Below are 19704 nucleotides of genomic sequence, written 5' to 3' on the forward strand. Positions count from 1 at the left end.
GCACAGGGAGCAGTAAAATATAGAATGCCATGTTAGGGGAATGGAGAGGCCAGTTTAGCTATAATAGAGTGCTGTGAGATCCAGCTTGAAAGATAGTTTGGAGTTCAGTGGAAAAAAGATTTAATACAAGACAGTGTACTTTATCTGGAATACATAAGGAGTCACTAGAACTTCTTGAGTTGGAATAATATGGTCATATATACTCTACAGGAATACTAAAGTTACCATTAGAGGATGGATTGGAGGGGAGAAAAATTGGAGGCAGGCACAACAATTGGAAGGCTTATCTAATCATCCAGGTGAAGAATCATGAGAGAATGAGCTGAGTGATAGCCATGTGATCAGAGAGAAGGAAATACATGAGATGCTGATTTTTTTTTAATCTTCAGAGAAGTGCTGACTGAATGGACATGGGAAGTGAGAGTGAAGGAAAAAAAGATGACTCTGTGGTTGGAAAAATTGAAGTCTAGAAGGCTAGTGGCATCATCAACCAAAGTAGGAAAGTTATGGGAGGGCAGTTTAAGCAAGAAAAAAATAAATTCTTTTGGGAGTATGTAGTATTTGAAGTGCTGATTGGACATTGAAGACAAAGTATCTGGCAGGGAGATATTGTTATAACATGATTGGTGTTCAAAGAAGATACAAGTGCTCTTGTATGGAAGCTGAGGAAATCAATGAAAGCTGACATAGTGGAAAGTCATAATAGCTAATTAGGGAGTTAGCTATGGCATGATTCAAATCGGGTAGACATTATATACCTTAAAGGTCACAAGGTCTTTTTGATACATCCCAATATAATATAAGCACCTTGACAGCGAAAACTGAGTTTTGTCTTTGTAATCTTAACACAACACATGAAACACAGGAGTTTAATAAAGCCTTGCTGACTGATTCTCTGATCTGTTCCTCTGTAGTTGTGTTCATCGTGGGCAGTAGCATGTACAAGAAGGTTCAACCTCAAGGCAATATCATGTCTAAAGTTGCCCATTGCATTGGTGTAAGTATGACAAACTTCTATGTTAATATTTAATTTAACCATCTTAGAAAAATCTTTGTTTCCCATTGGGGGAAAAAAATTTCTCTTTGTATTATATTCATAGTCTTTCTTACCATTTCACTTTTTTAATGCCATGTAATTTACACTGAAAGACCTTTTTGAAAACATCAGGCAGTTATAAAATAATCTTGGATCTCTTCTAGTTTGAATTAGGTTAACTTATATGCTTAGCTTTACAGCTTTAAGAAGCTCTGCAAATGTACCTTTCTTACACAAGATACATATATATATTCCTAAAAAATTGCCAGCAAGAATAGATCCACTTCAAACAATCTTCTTCTTCTTGGCTTCCATTTTAAAAATGGAAGATTTTCCCATGAAAAAGAGCTTCAGCATTTAAGTGAGGAACCTGCCATTAAGTAGCTATGTGCCTTGGAACAAGTCACTAAAGGCATACTGGGCCTCAGACCTGGGATGTCTAATCCAGGTATTCTGACTCTTTACCCAGTGCTCCTTCTATTGTACCACTCTGATTCTAAATAAGAAGATTCATCATCCCTTAAGTGAGACATGTGACTTTTAGAGGGTGTGACTCCTTGAATACTCCAAGTGAAGAGTTGTTATTCATAACTTAAAAATCGTGAATGATCTAAGGATCATTTCTTATGCCATTTGGTTCAATCCTTTTCAATGTGAAACTGAAGCCTGGAGAAACTTACTGTGTTGTCCAAGATATTTAATAACTGAAAGGGGAGTAGAATTTTGATCTTCTTCTAGTCTAGTATTCATTTAACAACATCATTACCTTGATATCTGTTATTGTTCAATCATTACAGTCATGTCTGACTCTGTTGACCCCATTTGGGGTTTTCTTAGCAAAGATACTGGAATTGTTTGCCATTTCCTTCTCCAACTCAATTACAGATGAAGAAACTGAGGCAAGCAGGGTTAAATGACTTGCCCAGGGTCACACAGCTAGTAAGTGTCTGTGGCCATATTTGAACTCAAATCTTCCCGACTATAGGTCCAGCACTGTATCCACTTCACCACCTATCTGCACAACCTTGAAACACCTTTCTTTTATTTTACAAAACTAGCAACCCCTCCAAAACCCAAGCACTTATGTTTAACTACTCTGATGGTCATTGCTCATCATCAATCCTCTTCTGTCTTTTAAGATCAAGATATTCTCTTTACTCTTGTCCTTTTATTTAATTTCTGACTATCTTTAATAGTGATACCTTTTATTGTTTTGTTTTTCCAGTTTGCAATTAAGAATAGATTTAATCACCGGAGTAAAGAATTCCCAAAGAGGAAGCACTGGCTGGATTGGGCTAAAGAAAAATATGATGTAAGTGCTTTATCCATCTTAGATTGGACTCAATCAGTTTCCCCTGGAAAGAGTTTCAATAAGGTTTTCCATGTGGTAGTCACTGTCTGGGCTGAATTTAATTCATTATCAGTGTTCTAATATGAAACCACCCTGTGTGTTCCTGAAATACTTAGCAGGCATATTGTGGTTGAAGTTTCTGAATATATTCCTTTGACTGCTTCATTCTATTCTACCATTAGTCTTTGTCCCTCATGTAATCTTGTCTTTCAAGATGTTGCTCAAGCACTGACTTGTGTGTTAAGGTTTCTTCACGCTTTTTGTGACAAGGAGACATTTGTCAGTCTCACGCTTATGGACCCCTTCTCAGAAGAATGTTTTTAAATCATAAAGTTATATACATGTGGGGGGGGGAGGCTACAAAGGAAGCCAATTGTATTAAAAAAATAGTTATCTAAATAAATATTGATTAACAAAGACCTTAAGAAAGTATCTGTGGACCCTAACTTTAAAATCCCTCTTCTACAAGAAAAATTTCCCAATTTTACCTTTCCCTAACTACTAGTTTTCTGCTTCCCTAGGTCACCTTGTATTTAATTACTTTTTATATATTTGTCTTTATTCTGTACACACTTATTCTGTATTCACCTACATCTGTGCTTTTTGTCTTCCTCATTTGAATCTGAGCTCCTTGTGAAGGAAGAATTTTCATTTTTTGTATTTACATCCCTAGTGTCTAACGCAGGGACTGGCATATGGTAGGTACTCAATAAATTTCTGGTTCATAGTTTGATGTCACTTTCATATATGCTAATATTTATCATTTCAAAGGCAAATCTTGATTTTTATGCACTTGGTACAGTCCTGAAATAAATATAAGTTTGGAATCACTTTTTGAACAATTGTCAAATTCTTCCATAACTTTTAGGCTTTTTGATCATGTGAATTTCCAATTACTTGTACGTTTTTTGGACCTATATAACAAACAGAGGTACACTAGAGCTGGCAGATGAGAGGTGAAGGAAATACTTAAATGAGATGTCTTGTTTTGTTTCTCCCCCTTTTAGGAGCGGCTTATTGCCCAAGTAAAGATGGTCCTAAGGGTATTGTTCCTGTATATTCCTCTCCCAATGTTTTGGGCTCTGTTTGATCAACAGGTAATAAAGCTACTGTCAGGTGTGCATTTTAAATATTTAAATTCCCAGGAGGCATACATTTGGAAGGATGGCAGAGCATTCTGGGTCCCTGTCCCATTATTAGCCATACTGCTGGCTATACTTCTGACTCAGATATTAAGTGAGAAAGTTAGATTTGTGAATCCTGTGAAAGCTTGGCCATTTAAAAAAAATAATTCAGGATCTGAGGTAGAAGGGTAGCCAGCAGAACAGCCTAGAACAGTCATTACTTGCTAAGAATTCAGATAATTTCATTCTTACTATATCATTGGGTATTTATAATGATATTATTTTCAAGGGCTCAAGATGGACTCTACAAGCAACAACCATGAATGGAAACTTTGTAAGTGTATAAAATCTCTGCCCCAACCTTAAACATTCATTGCTTATTTGGGCTGACTGATCAATGAAGCCTCCTTTCTCTCTTGTAGGGAGCGATTGAAATTCAGCCTGATCAGATGCAGGTATGGCCGAGGACTTGGAAGACTTTAATTCTTGAAGATGACTGGAAACTTTGAAAGTGGCTAAATTAACTGTGTGTACTTTGTTCCTGATTTACTTGCAACAGACTGTGAATGCCATCCTGATTGTTATCATGGTACCAGTTGTGGATGCCGTGGTTTATCCTTTAATTGCCAAGTGTGGGTTAAATTTCACGTAAGTATAAGTTATTTCATACATCCTTATATGTATATGTGTCTATGTATACACCTATGCATATGAGTGTATACATGGATATATTTGTACATAAATGTGAAATACATTTTATTTATATATAGATTTATATATAATATAGATTCCCTACACATAAATGTATATAAATTTATAATAAAATATGTAAATATATAATAAAATATGCAAACATGTAAATATAAATTTATAAATAAATATATAAATAATGTAATATGATAAAATATATAAATATCCATATACATGCATATAGAAATATAAATTTGTAATAAAGTATGTAAATATATAATAAATGTAATGTAATAAAATATATAAATATACACACATATAAATGTATATAAATATGAATTTGTAATAAAATATATAATGTAATATAATAAAACATATAAATGTATATAGATATAAATTTATAATAAAATATATAGATATACTATATCATATTATAATAAATATACATGAATGTAACAAATATAATGTAATAAAATATATGCATATACATATATAAATCTACATTTATAATAAATTATAGAAATCCATAAAATATGATGTAATATAAATAATAAATGTAACAAAATATATACATACATATGTAAATACACACACATATGACTTATGCTGTTTATGGGTTCTATGCCTCAAGTAGACTGAGTTTCTGGAAGGAGATGACTTTTTTATCTATTTCCTCTCACCTCCTAATTTAATGCTTTTTAGGACTTTGCAACCAAGAGTCCAATAAATGCCTTAGGTTGGTCAAGTGTATGTTCATGGGCCTCTCAGAACTTACCCTTTAAAATTAAGCACCCTTGAAAGAAATCATGAATGTATGTGATCTCTAATTTAGGAAAGGTGAAGGTTGATTAGACAATTCTGGATATCTTCCTTATGGAATAATAGATTTGGAACTATTAGGAGATCATTAGAACTATATTGTAGACCATTGATAACAACTTATTCCTTTTATAGATAAGAAAACTGAGACTGAGATAGATTAACTGGCCTATGATCACACAAATCCTAAGTGTTGGAGGCAGGATTTGAACTTAGGTCTTTTTGACTACAGGTCCAGTGGTGTATCCACTGGGCCACCCAACTGCCTCAAGAAACAGCCTTTGACTCAGATGAGGTCTGAGATTTTTTTTTTCTTTTAGCAAAACTGTTTTTTCACCTAATGTAGTCACCTCCAGTAGACCAGCAGTGAATAAGGAGATATTGTAAATTAAAGCCTCCTAGTAATTATGAACTGCAATTAAACCTGAATGTAATTAATTACAGCCTGTAGAGACATGAATTTCTAATGTGCCACTGGTGAAAACTTAAGACACCCCTGATTTTATTTTTGGAGGGTTTTTTGAATGGTTTGACTGGCTTTTTCAGACTATCAGATACTTCTTCAGTCCAGACCTGCAGCATCAGGAGTTCTCAATGTAGAAATTCCATCCATTAGGTTTGCAACTGAATCACTTCACCTGTAGTGGAGAAGTACCTGCCTTACATATTCCTCTAAGAAACAGGACTCCGACCTAGATCTTCTAACTCCAAGGCAAGCTTTCTGTCCATTGTACAGTGTTGCCTCTGGTTGTAGATTAGTGTTTCAAAGGCCATTGCACAAATACTTTAAGATCAGTTTGTCATTAATTTTTTTGAGCTGTTAGGATTTTCTTCTCCCACTTCTTCCCTACCTTCTCCTACTCTGTCTCTGCCTCCATCTTGTTCTCATATTGACCATTCAAATCTAGTGGAATTTAGTCCCAGGCTATGTTTATTCCATTCGTATAAAGCAGGAGGTGAGGAATTTATATTGGGTAGTAGTGTAAATGCTCCACATCTTTCCTCTGCAGGGCCCTGAAGAAGATGACAGTGGGCATGTTCTTAGCTGCTATGGCTTTTGTTGCAGCTGCCATTGTGCAATTGGAAATTGATGTAAGTTGCCCTTTGTAATTAGGTAGCATCTTAAGGGATTTCTCCCAGTTGCTCTAGGGAGGTGGGGGTTCCTTGGACAATGAATGAAAGGGAGTCCAGGTTCTTTTCCTCCCATGAAAGCCCCAAAAGTCTGAGTCAGGGGTGGGAAACCTGCAACCTCAAGGCCACATGTGGCCCTGTAGGTCTTCAAGAGTGACCCTTTGACAGAATCCAACCTTCACAGAACAAAACTTCTTAATAAAAGGATTCCTTTGGAAAACTTGGACTCAGTCAAAAGGCCACACTCAATGTGGCCTCAAGGTTTTGGGTTCCCCACCCCTGGAAGGAATGAACCCTGCCAAAACAGTGAAATAACCCATCTCTAAAAGATAGAGCTGGGTAAGCTGTTAGCTTTGACCTTCCCCTAGTCAAAGAGATAAAAAACAAAAAGATTGTGAAAAACTTTGGGGAATTTCTGAGAAGTTTGTTTGAATGGGAGGGAAGAAAGTTACTTATCAAATGCTATTGGTAAGTGGAGAAACAAGTTATTAGGGCAGAACCTAACAGTTTTGAAATAGGTTCCCTTCTGTTTCGGCAACCTCCTCCTCCCTTCGTTTTTCCATATTCCTTTCCCTAGGTGCAGCCCACCCTTGCCCACCCTTCCCCAAGGAGCTTAAAACTAATTACAGGGAGTGTTTGTTTTTCTTTAGTGAAGTGAATCCCAAATCTACAGGCTAGCTCCAGCTTACTTCTCTAAGATATCGTGGCCCATTACATCCTTTTATATTCATTGTTCTAGATTGCTTGTTCTAGCTTGCTTTTCTGTCCATTGTTCCAACTATTGCTCTAGTCCTTGTTCTAGATTGGTTTTATGTTCATTGTTCTAGCTTGCTTGGTTTTCACTCCCCACACCCCAGACTTGATGTATAACCTCCCTGTCTTTGACCAACCTGCTTCTCTGCTCTGGTATTTCATCACACGCTACCTTCTCTTATCCTAGCTATTAGCGTCCTCTCGCTCAGCCCTTTCAAATTACCTTTTATTTACTTATCTGGGTACGCTTGGTATTCCATCCAACCAAACAAAGGTAAGCTCCCTGAGGAAACTTACCCTTTTACTATTTTTATGTTGGCTTTGCTCAGAGTAAATCTAAATGTTTAGGTTAAATTTAGTGCCAGGAAATAGAAAAGGTGCATGGCGTATACCCTAACATGCAATTTTGGGCCCACATCTCCTAGAATTTGCCACAATACGGCGGTGCCAAACAGAGCTATTAGCAAATAGCACAACTAACAATGAAGAAATGTATATGTGCGAGTGTGTGTGTGCATGTGTGTTCAAGACCTTTATATTAGGTGATGGATATGTAATGGTGTGCTGGTAAATGTTTAACAATCAGATCTGGAGAGGGGAAAGGGAATAAATATGTCTAATCTATTTTCAAGTTTAATTTTCATAATTAACATTTTTTCCATCACTTACTTAAGTCTAGACAACCAACAGTTGCTCATGCTGAAATTTTAACATTCAGCTCTTGTGGGCCAGTTTGAGTTGGCTCCAGCACATGCCTGTGTATAAGCCAATTTAGAGATTTCTGCTTATGATTAAGGCTATTTTTATGCAGTTTTCATTTAGATAAAATTCCACTGATTGTAATTACTGCACTAAACATATTCTCCTACCTACTTTTTTTTTCCATTTTGCCCAGAAAACTCTTCCAGTCTTTCCTACAGGGAATCAAATCCAAGTTCAGGTACTGAATGTAGGCAATCAACCCTTACATGTATCTTTTCCTGGACATGGTATGAACATACAGGTGAACCAGGTAAGTAGGATTGAATATGATTTTTTGTATTTTTGACTCCTTGCTTGCTTTCACTTTGATTTGGAGAAGCTATTTTCCAGTAAACCAATTAGACAAAGAATACCTACCGCCTAGACTATGGTCAATATTTGGATGGACAATTTACAGAACTTGTCCATGAGTATATGTGTGTGTGCATGTTCATGTTTATGGGTATATACACATAAAAACACACATATATATGAGCATAAACATATATGTCACAAGTCCTAAAGCATGTATAGAGAAAATCAACATGGAACAATTTTGAATGACATGACGATTTTATTTTTAACAGATGAACTTTTTTCAGTCATTCTGACTAGTTGCTTTGCTTGAGGCTTGAAATCCTGAAACTACTTTTATAGGAAGAATTACTTTTGCTGCTTCCTGATGTTTGAAACAACGTACTTGATTATCTAGCATAGTATCAATAGTTATTTATAAGATCTCAAACTATTTTGAATAAGATCAGTAGTGAGTAAGGAGATTTGGAAGCTAGTTCTATCTCAATCATCAATAACTACCTTTGTGAACTTTAGAAACAGATGTGTCTTCTTGTGACTTGAATTTCTTTACAAAGCTGGAGGATTTGGACCTCTAGAGTCCCTACTAGCTCTAAAATGAACATATTAGAATCGAAATATTCTCTGGGCTATTAATGACTTATGGTCGGGAGGTGGGGTAGTATTCTCAAGTCCACTCTGCCATTGATTTGTATGACACCATACAGATTATTTTCTCAATATATTGATCAAATTCTCATTACATTGCTTCTCTCATTCCCTATTTATTCAATCAATCATAAATGACTCTAGTCATAGATTCTCAGGAACTGGAAGAGACATCACACATCATCTAGCTGAAATCTTCAAGTCATGCATCTTGCTTCAACCATCCTAAAAAAGTATTTATTAAGCCTTTGCTGAAACACTTCCATTGACAGGGAGATTGTGCCATCCTCCAAGGAAGCTCCTCTTTTTTGGATTACTATAGCTATTTTTCCTAAAATATGCTTCCCTATAACATTTTCTCGGGCAGAACTCCTAGCTCTGCTTTTTGGAGCCAAGCCAAACTGGTCAAATCTATCTTTGGTACAATAATCTTCAAATACTTGAAGACATCATATTCTTTCCTTTATTATCCCAAATGCTTCTCTTCTCTAGCCTAAACATTTTCAATTCCTTCTACAAATTTCGTATTTTTGACTCCTTCACCACCCTCTTCCACCTCTTTTTACACTATAGGAATTGCCTGGCAAAGTATTCACATGGAATTGAACCTTGTTTGACCTTCTGATCATTGCTTGATATTAGGTGATACATGAAACAGAGAGAAAATGTCACTGTCATGGAGGAGGTGGAGTCCAGAGTCCAAGTTAGAGGATTTCTGATAATTATACTAAGTCTTCTAGATTATCCTGTTTGCTTGAATTAAGCCCTGGAACATTTCAGGTCCTACTGCATAAGATAAAGCTCATAAGTTTGGTCTCATTATCCAAAAAGAAAAAAACAATTAGATGAAGAATGTATATTATTTAGTCTGTGATATGTATCTGAATGGATAGTCTTTAGGGCTCATCCATGAATATATATGACTATCTTAGGCAATAAATTGAAACTGAAGATTGCCTAGAGAGTAGTGAGGAAGCAAGCATACGATGAGTGTGAAGATGAGGGAACATATCATCAATAAGAAATTATGAAGAAAAACTGGAGTTAGGGATGGTATTAAAGCAATGTATTTGTGAGAAATATGACCACTTTATAGTAAAATTGAGGGATGAGCCATAGATAGATAAGCTCTTGTGTTCCATTCTCAACCCAGCAAGGAAAAGAGAAAGAAAGGAATGTCCCCCACCTGTTGGGTAGACCTTCTGTGTCAAATTTAGGAGAGAAAATAGACAAGTCACACAAGCTGGACTGGCATTGTTGACAAGTGAGCTGCATCGTTGCAGGGAATACCCTTGATGAAAATACAGATCCATTTTGGCTGAGTTTAATATCTCTTCTAATATGTCACACAGAATTAGACTTCCAATGTGATCTGACTTTCCTTGTTCTCTCTATGTTTATATTAATGAAATTTTAAGACTTTCTTAGTTCTTTTAACAGCTACTGACTCTTTAAGCTTACAGTTCACTAAACTCCTAGGTCTCTCACACATAAACAGCTATTGAATCATGGCTCCATTGACCTGTATATATATAACTGTGGTGGTGGTTTTTTTTCTTTTTTAAACCCAGGCAGAGGATTTAAACAAAATTAAGTAGAGAATAAACATAAATTTGAGCCCACCATTCCAGTCAGCCACTTTGGCGATCTTAAATATGCCATGCTATGTATTGGCAATTCATAGCTGTCATACACTAATTTGATAAGCACACTATCGGGGCAGCTAGGTGGTGCAGTAGATAGAGCACCAGCCCTGTAGTCAGGAGGACCTGAATTCAAATCCAGCCTCAGACCCTTACTAGCTGTGTGGCCCTGGACCAATCATTTAACCCTGATTACTTCCAAAGAGCGGAAAAAACTAGAGTAGTTAATACACATACTAACTATACTTTAAGCCAAAAACTTTCTATCTTTCTATCTATCTATCTATCTATCTATCTATCTATCTATCTATCTATCTATCTATCCATCTATCTATCTATCTATCTAGAATAGGGCAAAAAAAATACTCCCCCATGCCACTTGACTAGTCAACCTAGCAGGATCATTCATTAATTCTTTTGTACTAATCACTATTCCAGAACTATCCATGAAAGAATTGTTACAATTCAAATAACTATACCTGAGGGGGGAAATGATATCAGTTGAAATGACCTATTCTTCATGAACCCATTTTGGTTCTTGGTAATCACTTGCTGAACACCGTTGAAACCTGAATTCAATCTAGAATTTTGTTACGTATTAAAGATAAGCTAAGCCAGTGAAGTATCCATGCTTTTCCCTTTTTAAAAATTGTGACAATGCTTTGAGTATCCATCTCCAGTTTTAAGCACTTTCTCTTTCTCTATAACTTTTCCAAGAGCAAACATAATTGCTTAGATTGATTGTTTTTATTGTCTTGTTATTGTTGGTTTTAGTACATTAGGATATGGTTAATCTAGAGAACTAACTTGAACCCATTAAGGAAAGCGAAGCTCTCTTACTACCTCTGAATTTATTTCTTGTCTTTTTTTGCTGTCAACTCCAGTCTTCTCATCTATTAAAAGCAAGAGTCCAGTAACTTCCTGATATTTTTTTCTTATCCCTAACATAAGGGGGGAAAGTTTTTGTTTTTAGCACTTAGTACAAGCCTCAATACCTACTGAAATTTATTCTTCCTGATAGGACTCATACAGATCTTCACCATTATTTTTTTTCTATTTGTCCTCACTTGCCACATCATCAGTATCTTGCACATTTAAAATCTCTGATCTTACTAGACATTCTCCTTAGCTATACTTCCTCCCCCTTTTCTCCTCATTCTAATCAAGTGTGACTTTGAGCTAACTTCACTCTCTAAAAATCTTTATTTAGGTCATGATATCAATCCTATATCTGAATTCTCAAATCCACCCTCTTGAAGTCTGAGGTTGTAAAACTGTGACTCCCTTTCCCTCTTTATTATAGATTCTAAGATTGCTTTTGATGTGATAGACTTTTTATTCTTAACTTTCATGTTAAACTGACATTAGTTCCTACCTTTCAAACTATGACTAGATATATATTTGATAAAGTAACTTCTTTACTGGAACACACTCTGATGTCAGGATGATTAAAGTAATAAGGGCTAACATCATGGAAAATTCTCCAGGGTTAAGTCATCTTTGGCTTGAGTTATTAGTTAAAATTATCACTAAATAAGTAGACATTTGACACTTGAGCTGTCTTATTCCAAAAGAATAGAGGAATTTACTGCAAATGATGTGACTTGTCACTTGGTAAAGCTGACTGACTTGACAAGAGTAGGAAACCAATTCTATTTCAAACCAGACAGAATGTGACAAAATTGTAATTGTGATCAAATAGACTTGGGCTTGAATTCCACTTCTAACAGTAGTTTCATGACAGTCATCAAATAACTTAACCTTTCAAGGCTTAGATTATTTATCTATAAAATGAGAGAGTTGGACTTGACCCCTAAAGTCTTTTCTAGTTGTAAAGTTGGTCCACTTATGATAGCTAATATTTACATGGCAGGTTAAGGTTTATAAAGCACTTTATGTATCTTATTTGATCCACACAATAACTCTGAAATAGGTGCAACATGTATTATCCCTGTCTTACAGGTGAAGAAACTGAGGCTCAAATTAAGTGAGTGCCCTTGGTCATATAGCTAATAAGAATCAGACACAGGATTTGAATCTAGCTTCCTTGTTCTTTCCATTATATTATATAGCCATTATATCATACTTAGTAGAAAGCTCAAAATGGTTGACATCCAGTCTGAACTGAGAGTTCTGAGAAATTCTGGTACACCCCTTTGTACAGTGAAAAGGATGATTTTTCCCCCTTTTAATTATTGGGCATGAGATATTAAGGGAGGTATAAGACCCTTGATTACTATGGCTAGGAAGATAACAGATAATGAGAAAATTACTCATAATTTTTCTTCCGTTTACTTTGCCAAAAAGAATCTCCAGACTGGGAAAGATAAAATAAAAGTTAATAACAAGCAACTAAAACCCATATAAGTGAGAATAAGGTAAGGTCATAGAAGCTTCTTTAGGCCCTTGACATAACCCAGACTGGGTTATGTAACCCATAGTTACATTTTACCCATTGATAGCAATTTCTGGCTTATGTTCTTTGACCTTCATAGGATATAATAAAGACAGATATGACAGACCTTGTGGAAACTTACGTAATCCTTCTGTAATCCTAAAATATTTTGAGGCAAAGGTTGTTGCATGGGAGGTCTGGGCAAAAAAAGAAGCAAATATGAAGAGATAAAAAGCCTGTTTGTTTAGATATGCATGAAGATGATTCAGGGATGATGGGGAGTGTTCCACAAGCAACTGAATTCCAAAATCTTGAAGTTTCCAATTTGGCATGATAGAATAGATGAGATTTATGATTATGGCCATCTTTTTTTCTTCTACAGGCCAGTGGCTTCCACACTTTGGAAGCCAGTATCCCGCCAAATATAAACATTACTTATGGGCAAAACCTTTACACAATTCCAAATAACTTTGAAAGGGGCTATCGCCACAGTATTCTAGCATGGGATATCAATAACATTGTTGTGGTAAGTCTTTCTACTAAAGTACTAGCTCTGTATTGGTGGGGCATATAGTTGATATCCTTGGCTTATTATTGTGGTTTTTGACGTTTGCCATCTCTGGAGATGATTGTGGGTCTTTTTTTAAAAGAATTGTCTCTGTTCCTGTTGCTCACAAACGTAAGTTAGTTTACCTCCTTCCCATGTAAGCTGAAGCTAAGAAGACAATGCTTGATCTCGGTTACCAGGGTGTTAGTTATAGTTAGTCCATCTGATTTCCTTGAGAAGAAAATAATTAGAGATCAGTCAAGGATTTATTAAGTGCCAGAAACTATGTTAGGCACTGAAGATACAAATATAAAGTTAAGAATTCTCATTCTGAAAGAGATGAGTTAATCTTCCACATTATGACTTGCCCCACATAGTGGTTTTGATATTGTGGGTCAGCATAAGAAATTAAATGGGAATTTGGGGGGAGTTTTGCAGAAGCTGCAGATGACCCACAAAGGCCAGCAGATGATACAGAAAGAGTTTAGAAATTTAGAAATGCATAAAACATTTGCATGGTATTGTAAAATATCAACATATTTTATCTTTTAATACCATAATAATTCACACTTCTCTGGTACAAAGAGAGGACCAAAAAATTTTATGGATTTATCAGAATGCAGGGACGTGATATCTCTAACCCCTACCATGTGGAAGGTTATAATATATTCACATAGCATATAATTAATATATTAATATAATTATGATATCTTAATTCCATCTAACAATGAACATTGAAACCATCAGTGTTCTTTCCAATGAATCAGAAAACCAGCAACATCTTAGTACCTGAGAAGCTAGATTTTCCAATGAAATTAATTTGGTGACACTAAACACTTTTAAACAGCAAGGGAATGCAGATATATACAAGGTTTCCTACTGATACACCTCAACAAGAAAGAAGCTGGAGAAATTAATTGCTCTGCCCATTACACCATCTAACCCTTGAACTATGCATCCCTCTACTTTAAAGATACTTATGGTTAATACTTAATCTGACCTTTATTCTCTGAGAAATACATACTTAAATTTTCTCTCTCTCTCTCTCTCTCTCTCTCTCTCTCTCTCTCTCTCTCTCTCTCTCTCTCTCTCTCTCTCTCTCTCTCTCAGCTGCGAGATAGCCTTAAAAGCAAGCCAGAAAAAGGACAAAATGGAATCAGGTATCTTTTTTTTTTTTTAACAAATCTACATTTTTCTCTTCAGCAGTCTAGATTTCACTGAGGATTTGACATTTTCAGTATAAATTTTACTATTTTCCCCAATCACTTTATTGAATCAATTTATAATCTGTGTTCATTTGAAGGTAGGTATTAGCAATAGCTTTCAAAAGCCATGATCTGTCACTTCTGAGGGGGTTTTTGATTATGAAGCTTAGGAAAAATATCAACTATTTTTGGCCAAAGGCTGACTTCATTTAATGATATGATGAGGTCAAAAAGTGAAGTTTGTATGAGCTAGCCTTAAATTAAGCTAAGTCTTAATCTCTAAAGATGGATCTTGTAAAAGGCAATTCTGCTTCTTATTTTAAGTTTGGTGTTTTCTCATCTTTCTCTATTACAGCCCTAATGTAAGTGCCTTTGATTTCTATATATTCCCCTTTGGAATGTGTTGACTTAATCATCTTAATATGAGTTCTTCAATATGCTCTGGGATTTACATATCTTAAGTCAAGATCCTATTTTATCACACATTCACACATCTTTGATAATGAGCTCATACCATTGAATGCTTTTCTTCAGGCTCAAAAACAGAAAGTGACTGTACCAAGATCATACATCTATTAAATGTCAGTATCATGACTCAACTTTGGTCCAGATCTCTCAAAGATTACATTACATCTTGTTGTCTCTCTAAAACTCTATGTTTCAGTCCTCCTTGAAAAGTGGGTCTTCTATGTGTTTTGTTTTGCGTGATTGTACTTATTTGTTAATGAGTGAGAGTTCTCCCATTGGATGGAGAATCAATGAGAAGTAAGAGGTTTTTTATTTGGTTTTTTTTTTTTTTTTAGAACATCAATAAAATACTTTAAGAGAGACTTCCCCTAAAATCTATTCTTTTGTGTTTATATTGCTACTTGTGTTATAGTCTGTCTGTCATAGAGATATCATTGTAATAGGGATCTGAGAATTTGCTACAGCTCAGCTCTCTCATGCTATCCCCATTCCCCATCACTTCCTTAGCAGTTCACTCCGTTAGGTGGGGCTAATACTGTTATATGAGTGCTGTTCCACTCATGAAGACCTATTTCTTTTCTGTCCACGGGCCTTCTTGGAGATTCATGTCTTTTTAAATGTTAGACATTCTCAAGTTCACCTACAAGTTCAAAGATCAATATAGTTCATGGGTTAGGAGGGAGCACTTCTCCCTCTGAATTCCAAATTACAGCCAAACCCTATTACCTCATGTTACACAATTGAGTTTCTATCTATCACTTTCCCATGTAGCATTTTGCTTAATCCTCTTTCAGTGGGGATAGGTTGGGAAGGTTTTTCCATTTTTAGAGAAATATAAGATAAGGTTCAATAAAATAAATGGTGGCTCTTGGACTAGAATCTATAACTTCTGATTCTTAACCAATTAACTGCTCTTCTTAATATGATTCTATTAATATTCAGTCAATGAAATAAATTCTAATGATCTGTTTAGAAACTTGGCATAGCAGATATTTAGACTATATAGACTGACTCCAGCATACATTCTAGAAATACTTTTTAAAAACTGAATACCTTTATTTTGAGTCTTTCTCCTATATGTAGTGCCCAGAAAATTCTGGTAATTTTAGAATGGTGGAATAATTGTATATTAAATGTATGTTGAATTTTTATAGGTGCTTTAGAATCTCAGAGAAGAGATTAAGTTTCAACATGGGTTATTTTATAATCCATAGGTTACTTTTTATTAACTATTTAAACTCTTATAATTTTATAGTATTTTAAGACTTTCAAAGTACATATTTTCCTCGTTAACGTATCCTAAATTTTAGGAAGAAAAAAATCCCCAAAGCTTTCAACCTCAGTTTTCTTGCCCAAAGTCATATGGTCTCTAGGAAGAAAAGTCTGTATTAGAACCCAAGTTTTTTAACTCCTAGTCCAGTGTTCTTTCTGATATGTCATTATGGTCATTTTTTTTTAGCACCTTTAGAATTTTATCCTTTATTTACAATGTTATTTTTTATAGTTGAAACTTTTCTTTTTCTTTAATGGATTTATTTGTATAATGCCATAATGCATAAAGGAATTTCTTTAGATTTGGCACTAAACAAAGCAGACTATAGAGTTAATACTATAGTAGATGTATTTAACTATTGGGGGACCTCTTCTCTTTTAAAAAAAACACTAATTTATTTTATCGTAGGGAAGGCAATCAAGGTTAAGTGACTCAGGTCCTTCTGACTGCAGGGAAGGTGCTATATCCACTCTGCCACCTAGCTGCCCCTAAAGTTATTCTTTTCTAAGTGTCAGACAAATATTTTGAACAGAAATTCCGTCAAAGAGTGTGTGTGTGTTCATCCGTTCATCCTTCCTTGCCGAAGAAGACTGTGCTATCAGAGAAATAATGACATGACTTGCACTTGACTTTGTTTTGAGTTAGGGAGGGCTGTGCAGGTCACCAGCCTCACTTCTCCAGGGCCATCTGAACCCAGTGACTAGATATTCATCAGGATGACTGGAGATGACCCAGGATGAGGCAATTGGGGTTAAGTGACTTGCCCAAGGTCACACAGTTAGTGAGTGTCAAGTGTCTGAGGTGAGATTTGAACTCAGGTCCTCCTGACTCCTACACTGGTGCTCTATCTACTGCACCACCTAGCTGCCTCCCATCAAAAAACAGATCTTAGTAAAGACAGTGAAATATAAGGGCTCTGTTAGAGAACTAGTGATGACGTTAAATGCTCAAGATGTGTACTTTATTGTATTTTAAAAGGCACCTAAATCATTGCCAAATCTTTCAGGTTTGTCAATGCCTTGAGTGAAACCATCACTGTCAAAATGGCTGAAACATTGTATGAGAATATCACCAGATACAATGCCAGTGATTATAAGTTTTTTCCTTCTGGCACGTAAGTACATTCAAAAAATTTCAAGTGGGAACTTTTAGCTCTATTTTCTTTAAAAATAATAGAGTCAAGGCAAAGAGCAGTAAAGATGGTGAAACAGAAGGAAATGGTACAGCACAGCTCCACCCTACAACTATTCCAGCAAAGCCCTAGAGCGTCAGATTACCACAACCCAGATTTCCAGTTAGAAGATTATACAAATAAGGATGAAGAAATTGGGGGATCAGACTACACTTGTACCTTATTTTCATCTGAACTAGTCAAAGGAAGGTAGAATACATCCACATTCACTCACTGACACATGCAAAGAATTGGGTCCAGAAGTACACTTCAGTCAACAAAGAAACAGAATATGGGGTCAAGAGGGGAGAAAACAAGAAACAAAACAAGAAAACAAGAGGGGAGGCAAATTCAGGAAAGGATTAATTAGAAGCAAAGTGAACTAGAACCTAGGAGAATGGATTTCAAAGAAAGATTTTAAGGAAAAAGAGAAAGAGCAAGATTTGGATCGCAGTCTCAGCTGAGGAAAGAGGAAAGCCACTGAGGGAGGCAGAAGCAGAATGCATCAAGCACATAACACTGATGTTAAACACATTCATCTTTCACCTCCCTCTTCTTCCTTAAAAAGGGATGGGTAGCAAAAAGATGAAAAAAGTATAAGAGACTGGATAGAGGCGAATGTACAGTTAATGATCACAACTCTCAATGTGAATGGAATGAACTCACCTATATGCAAAAAATAGAAAATTATAGCAGATGGATTAGAAAGAATCCAACAATAAGTTCCTAATAAAGGGCACACTTGAAAAAAGGTTTACAGAGAATGAAAAAGGGTCTGAATCAATATCTATTCTGTTGCAGCTAGAGTCAGAGGCAGAGCGTAATGACCATAATCTCAGAAAAGGCAACTTTGAAAATATCTTTAATGAAAGAAACCATCAGGGTGATTATATTATACTGAAGATATAATAGAAAATGAATTAATATTAATATTTAAAATATATGTACCAAGTAGTATAGTACATACATACTAAAAGAAAAGGCTAAATAAGGTACAAGAAGATATAGATTTAATAGTAGGGACTTGTACCTATCTCAGAGCAGTTAGCTAATCTAATGGAAATATAAATAAGTAGTTAATTACTTAATAGAATTATAGAAACTTTATAATAGACATTTGGTGATTATTAGACAGAAGTGTACATTTATCTCAGTCACACATGATACCTTTACAAAAATTGATCATGTACTAGGGTATAAAAAATGCACAAAAGCACAAAAATGAAAGATTTATATTTTATGATCATAGTATAAGAAAAATTGCATTTAATAAAGGGCCACTGAAGAAATAATTAAAAATTAGAAATTAAATAACTTTATCTTAAAGAACTGGTGGGTCAAAGAACAAGTTATAGAAACAATAGTTAATTTATTAATGATAATGACAGCAACTAGACAACAGGACAAAATTTGTGAGATATAGTCAAAACAATTCTTCAGGAAAAATGTATTTCTTTAAACATGTTTATGAACAAAAGAAAAAAAGGGTCAAGGAAATGGGCATGCAAGCAACTAAGAAAGACCTAGAAAACCAGGAACTTTAAAGACCTCAATTAAACACACAAAGCAGAAATTCAGAAAATCAAAGAAGAGATTAACAATGCTGAAAGCAAAAAAAAAAAAAAAAAAGAACCAAAACCAAACAACCCATTGAATTAATAAAAAAAAGTCATTATCTGCTTTGATTTTTTTTTAAAAAGTAAACCAAATTACCATTATCAAAAAAGGAACATTCACAACAAAGGAAGAAACAAGGAATTTTGGATGATAATTTATAAAATATAAATTGTCCAGATTAGCAGAATATTAAACAAATATTTAAATAACCCTTCTCGTAAAATGACACTGAACATACCATAAATAATTTCCAAAGTAAAAAAAAAAGGCTTGAGACCATTTGGATTTACAAGCAAATTCTGTTGAAATTCAAAGAACAATTCCAACATTATATTAACTGTTAGAAAAAGTAGGAAAATAATGAGTACTACCAAATTCCTTTTGTAATATAAATACACCTTTGGTACCTAAACTGGGAAGAACCAAAACAGAAAGAAAACTATAAAACAATGTTCTATAACCATAAAACAATTTTTAATGAAACTTTTAAGTAAAATATTAGTAAGGAGACTAGAGTAACATACCACAAAGATATAGGCTATGGCCAGGTTGGATTTATATTAGGAATTTATATCAGTATTAGAAAAATTATCAACAGAATAAATTAGAGTGACAATAAGAACACCAAAAACACATGATTTCTATCCAATAAATGCAGGAAAAGTTTTTGAAAATGTACATCTATTTCTGTAATAGAGAGCTTAGTAATAAATAGATCTTTCCATAATAAAAGCAGTATTTGTCTAAAACTAAGAGTGAACATTATATGTAATGAGG

The 19704-nt window shown here is 34.9% G+C and overlaps 1 protein-coding gene across 1 annotated transcript in view; it reads left to right on the forward strand.

Moving 5' to 3' along the window:
* The window catches only part of SLC15A1 (solute carrier family 15 member 1), a 56964-nt gene that overhangs the window by 31645 nt on the left and 5615 nt on the right, over positions 1-19704 (forward strand). The window contains exons 9-19 of the mRNA XM_072622071.1: positions 915-997; positions 2262-2348; positions 3395-3484; positions 3801-3845; positions 3934-3966; positions 4071-4159; positions 6031-6112; positions 7800-7916; positions 13029-13172; positions 14304-14353; positions 17146-17253. Of these exons, the coding sequence (XP_072478172.1) occupies positions 915-997; positions 2262-2348; positions 3395-3484; positions 3801-3845; positions 3934-3966; positions 4071-4159; positions 6031-6112; positions 7800-7916; positions 13029-13172; positions 14304-14353; positions 17146-17253 (928 nt within the window). The remainder of the gene's footprint in view (positions 1-914; positions 998-2261; positions 2349-3394; positions 3485-3800; positions 3846-3933; positions 3967-4070; positions 4160-6030; positions 6113-7799; positions 7917-13028; positions 13173-14303; positions 14354-17145; positions 17254-19704) is intronic.

The sequence above is a fragment of the Notamacropus eugenii genome, chromosome 6 (assembly GCF_028372415.1).
Source record: "Notamacropus eugenii isolate mMacEug1 chromosome 6, mMacEug1.pri_v2, whole genome shotgun sequence".
NCBI classification, from domain to species: domain Eukaryota; kingdom Metazoa; phylum Chordata; class Mammalia; order Diprotodontia; family Macropodidae; genus Notamacropus; species Notamacropus eugenii.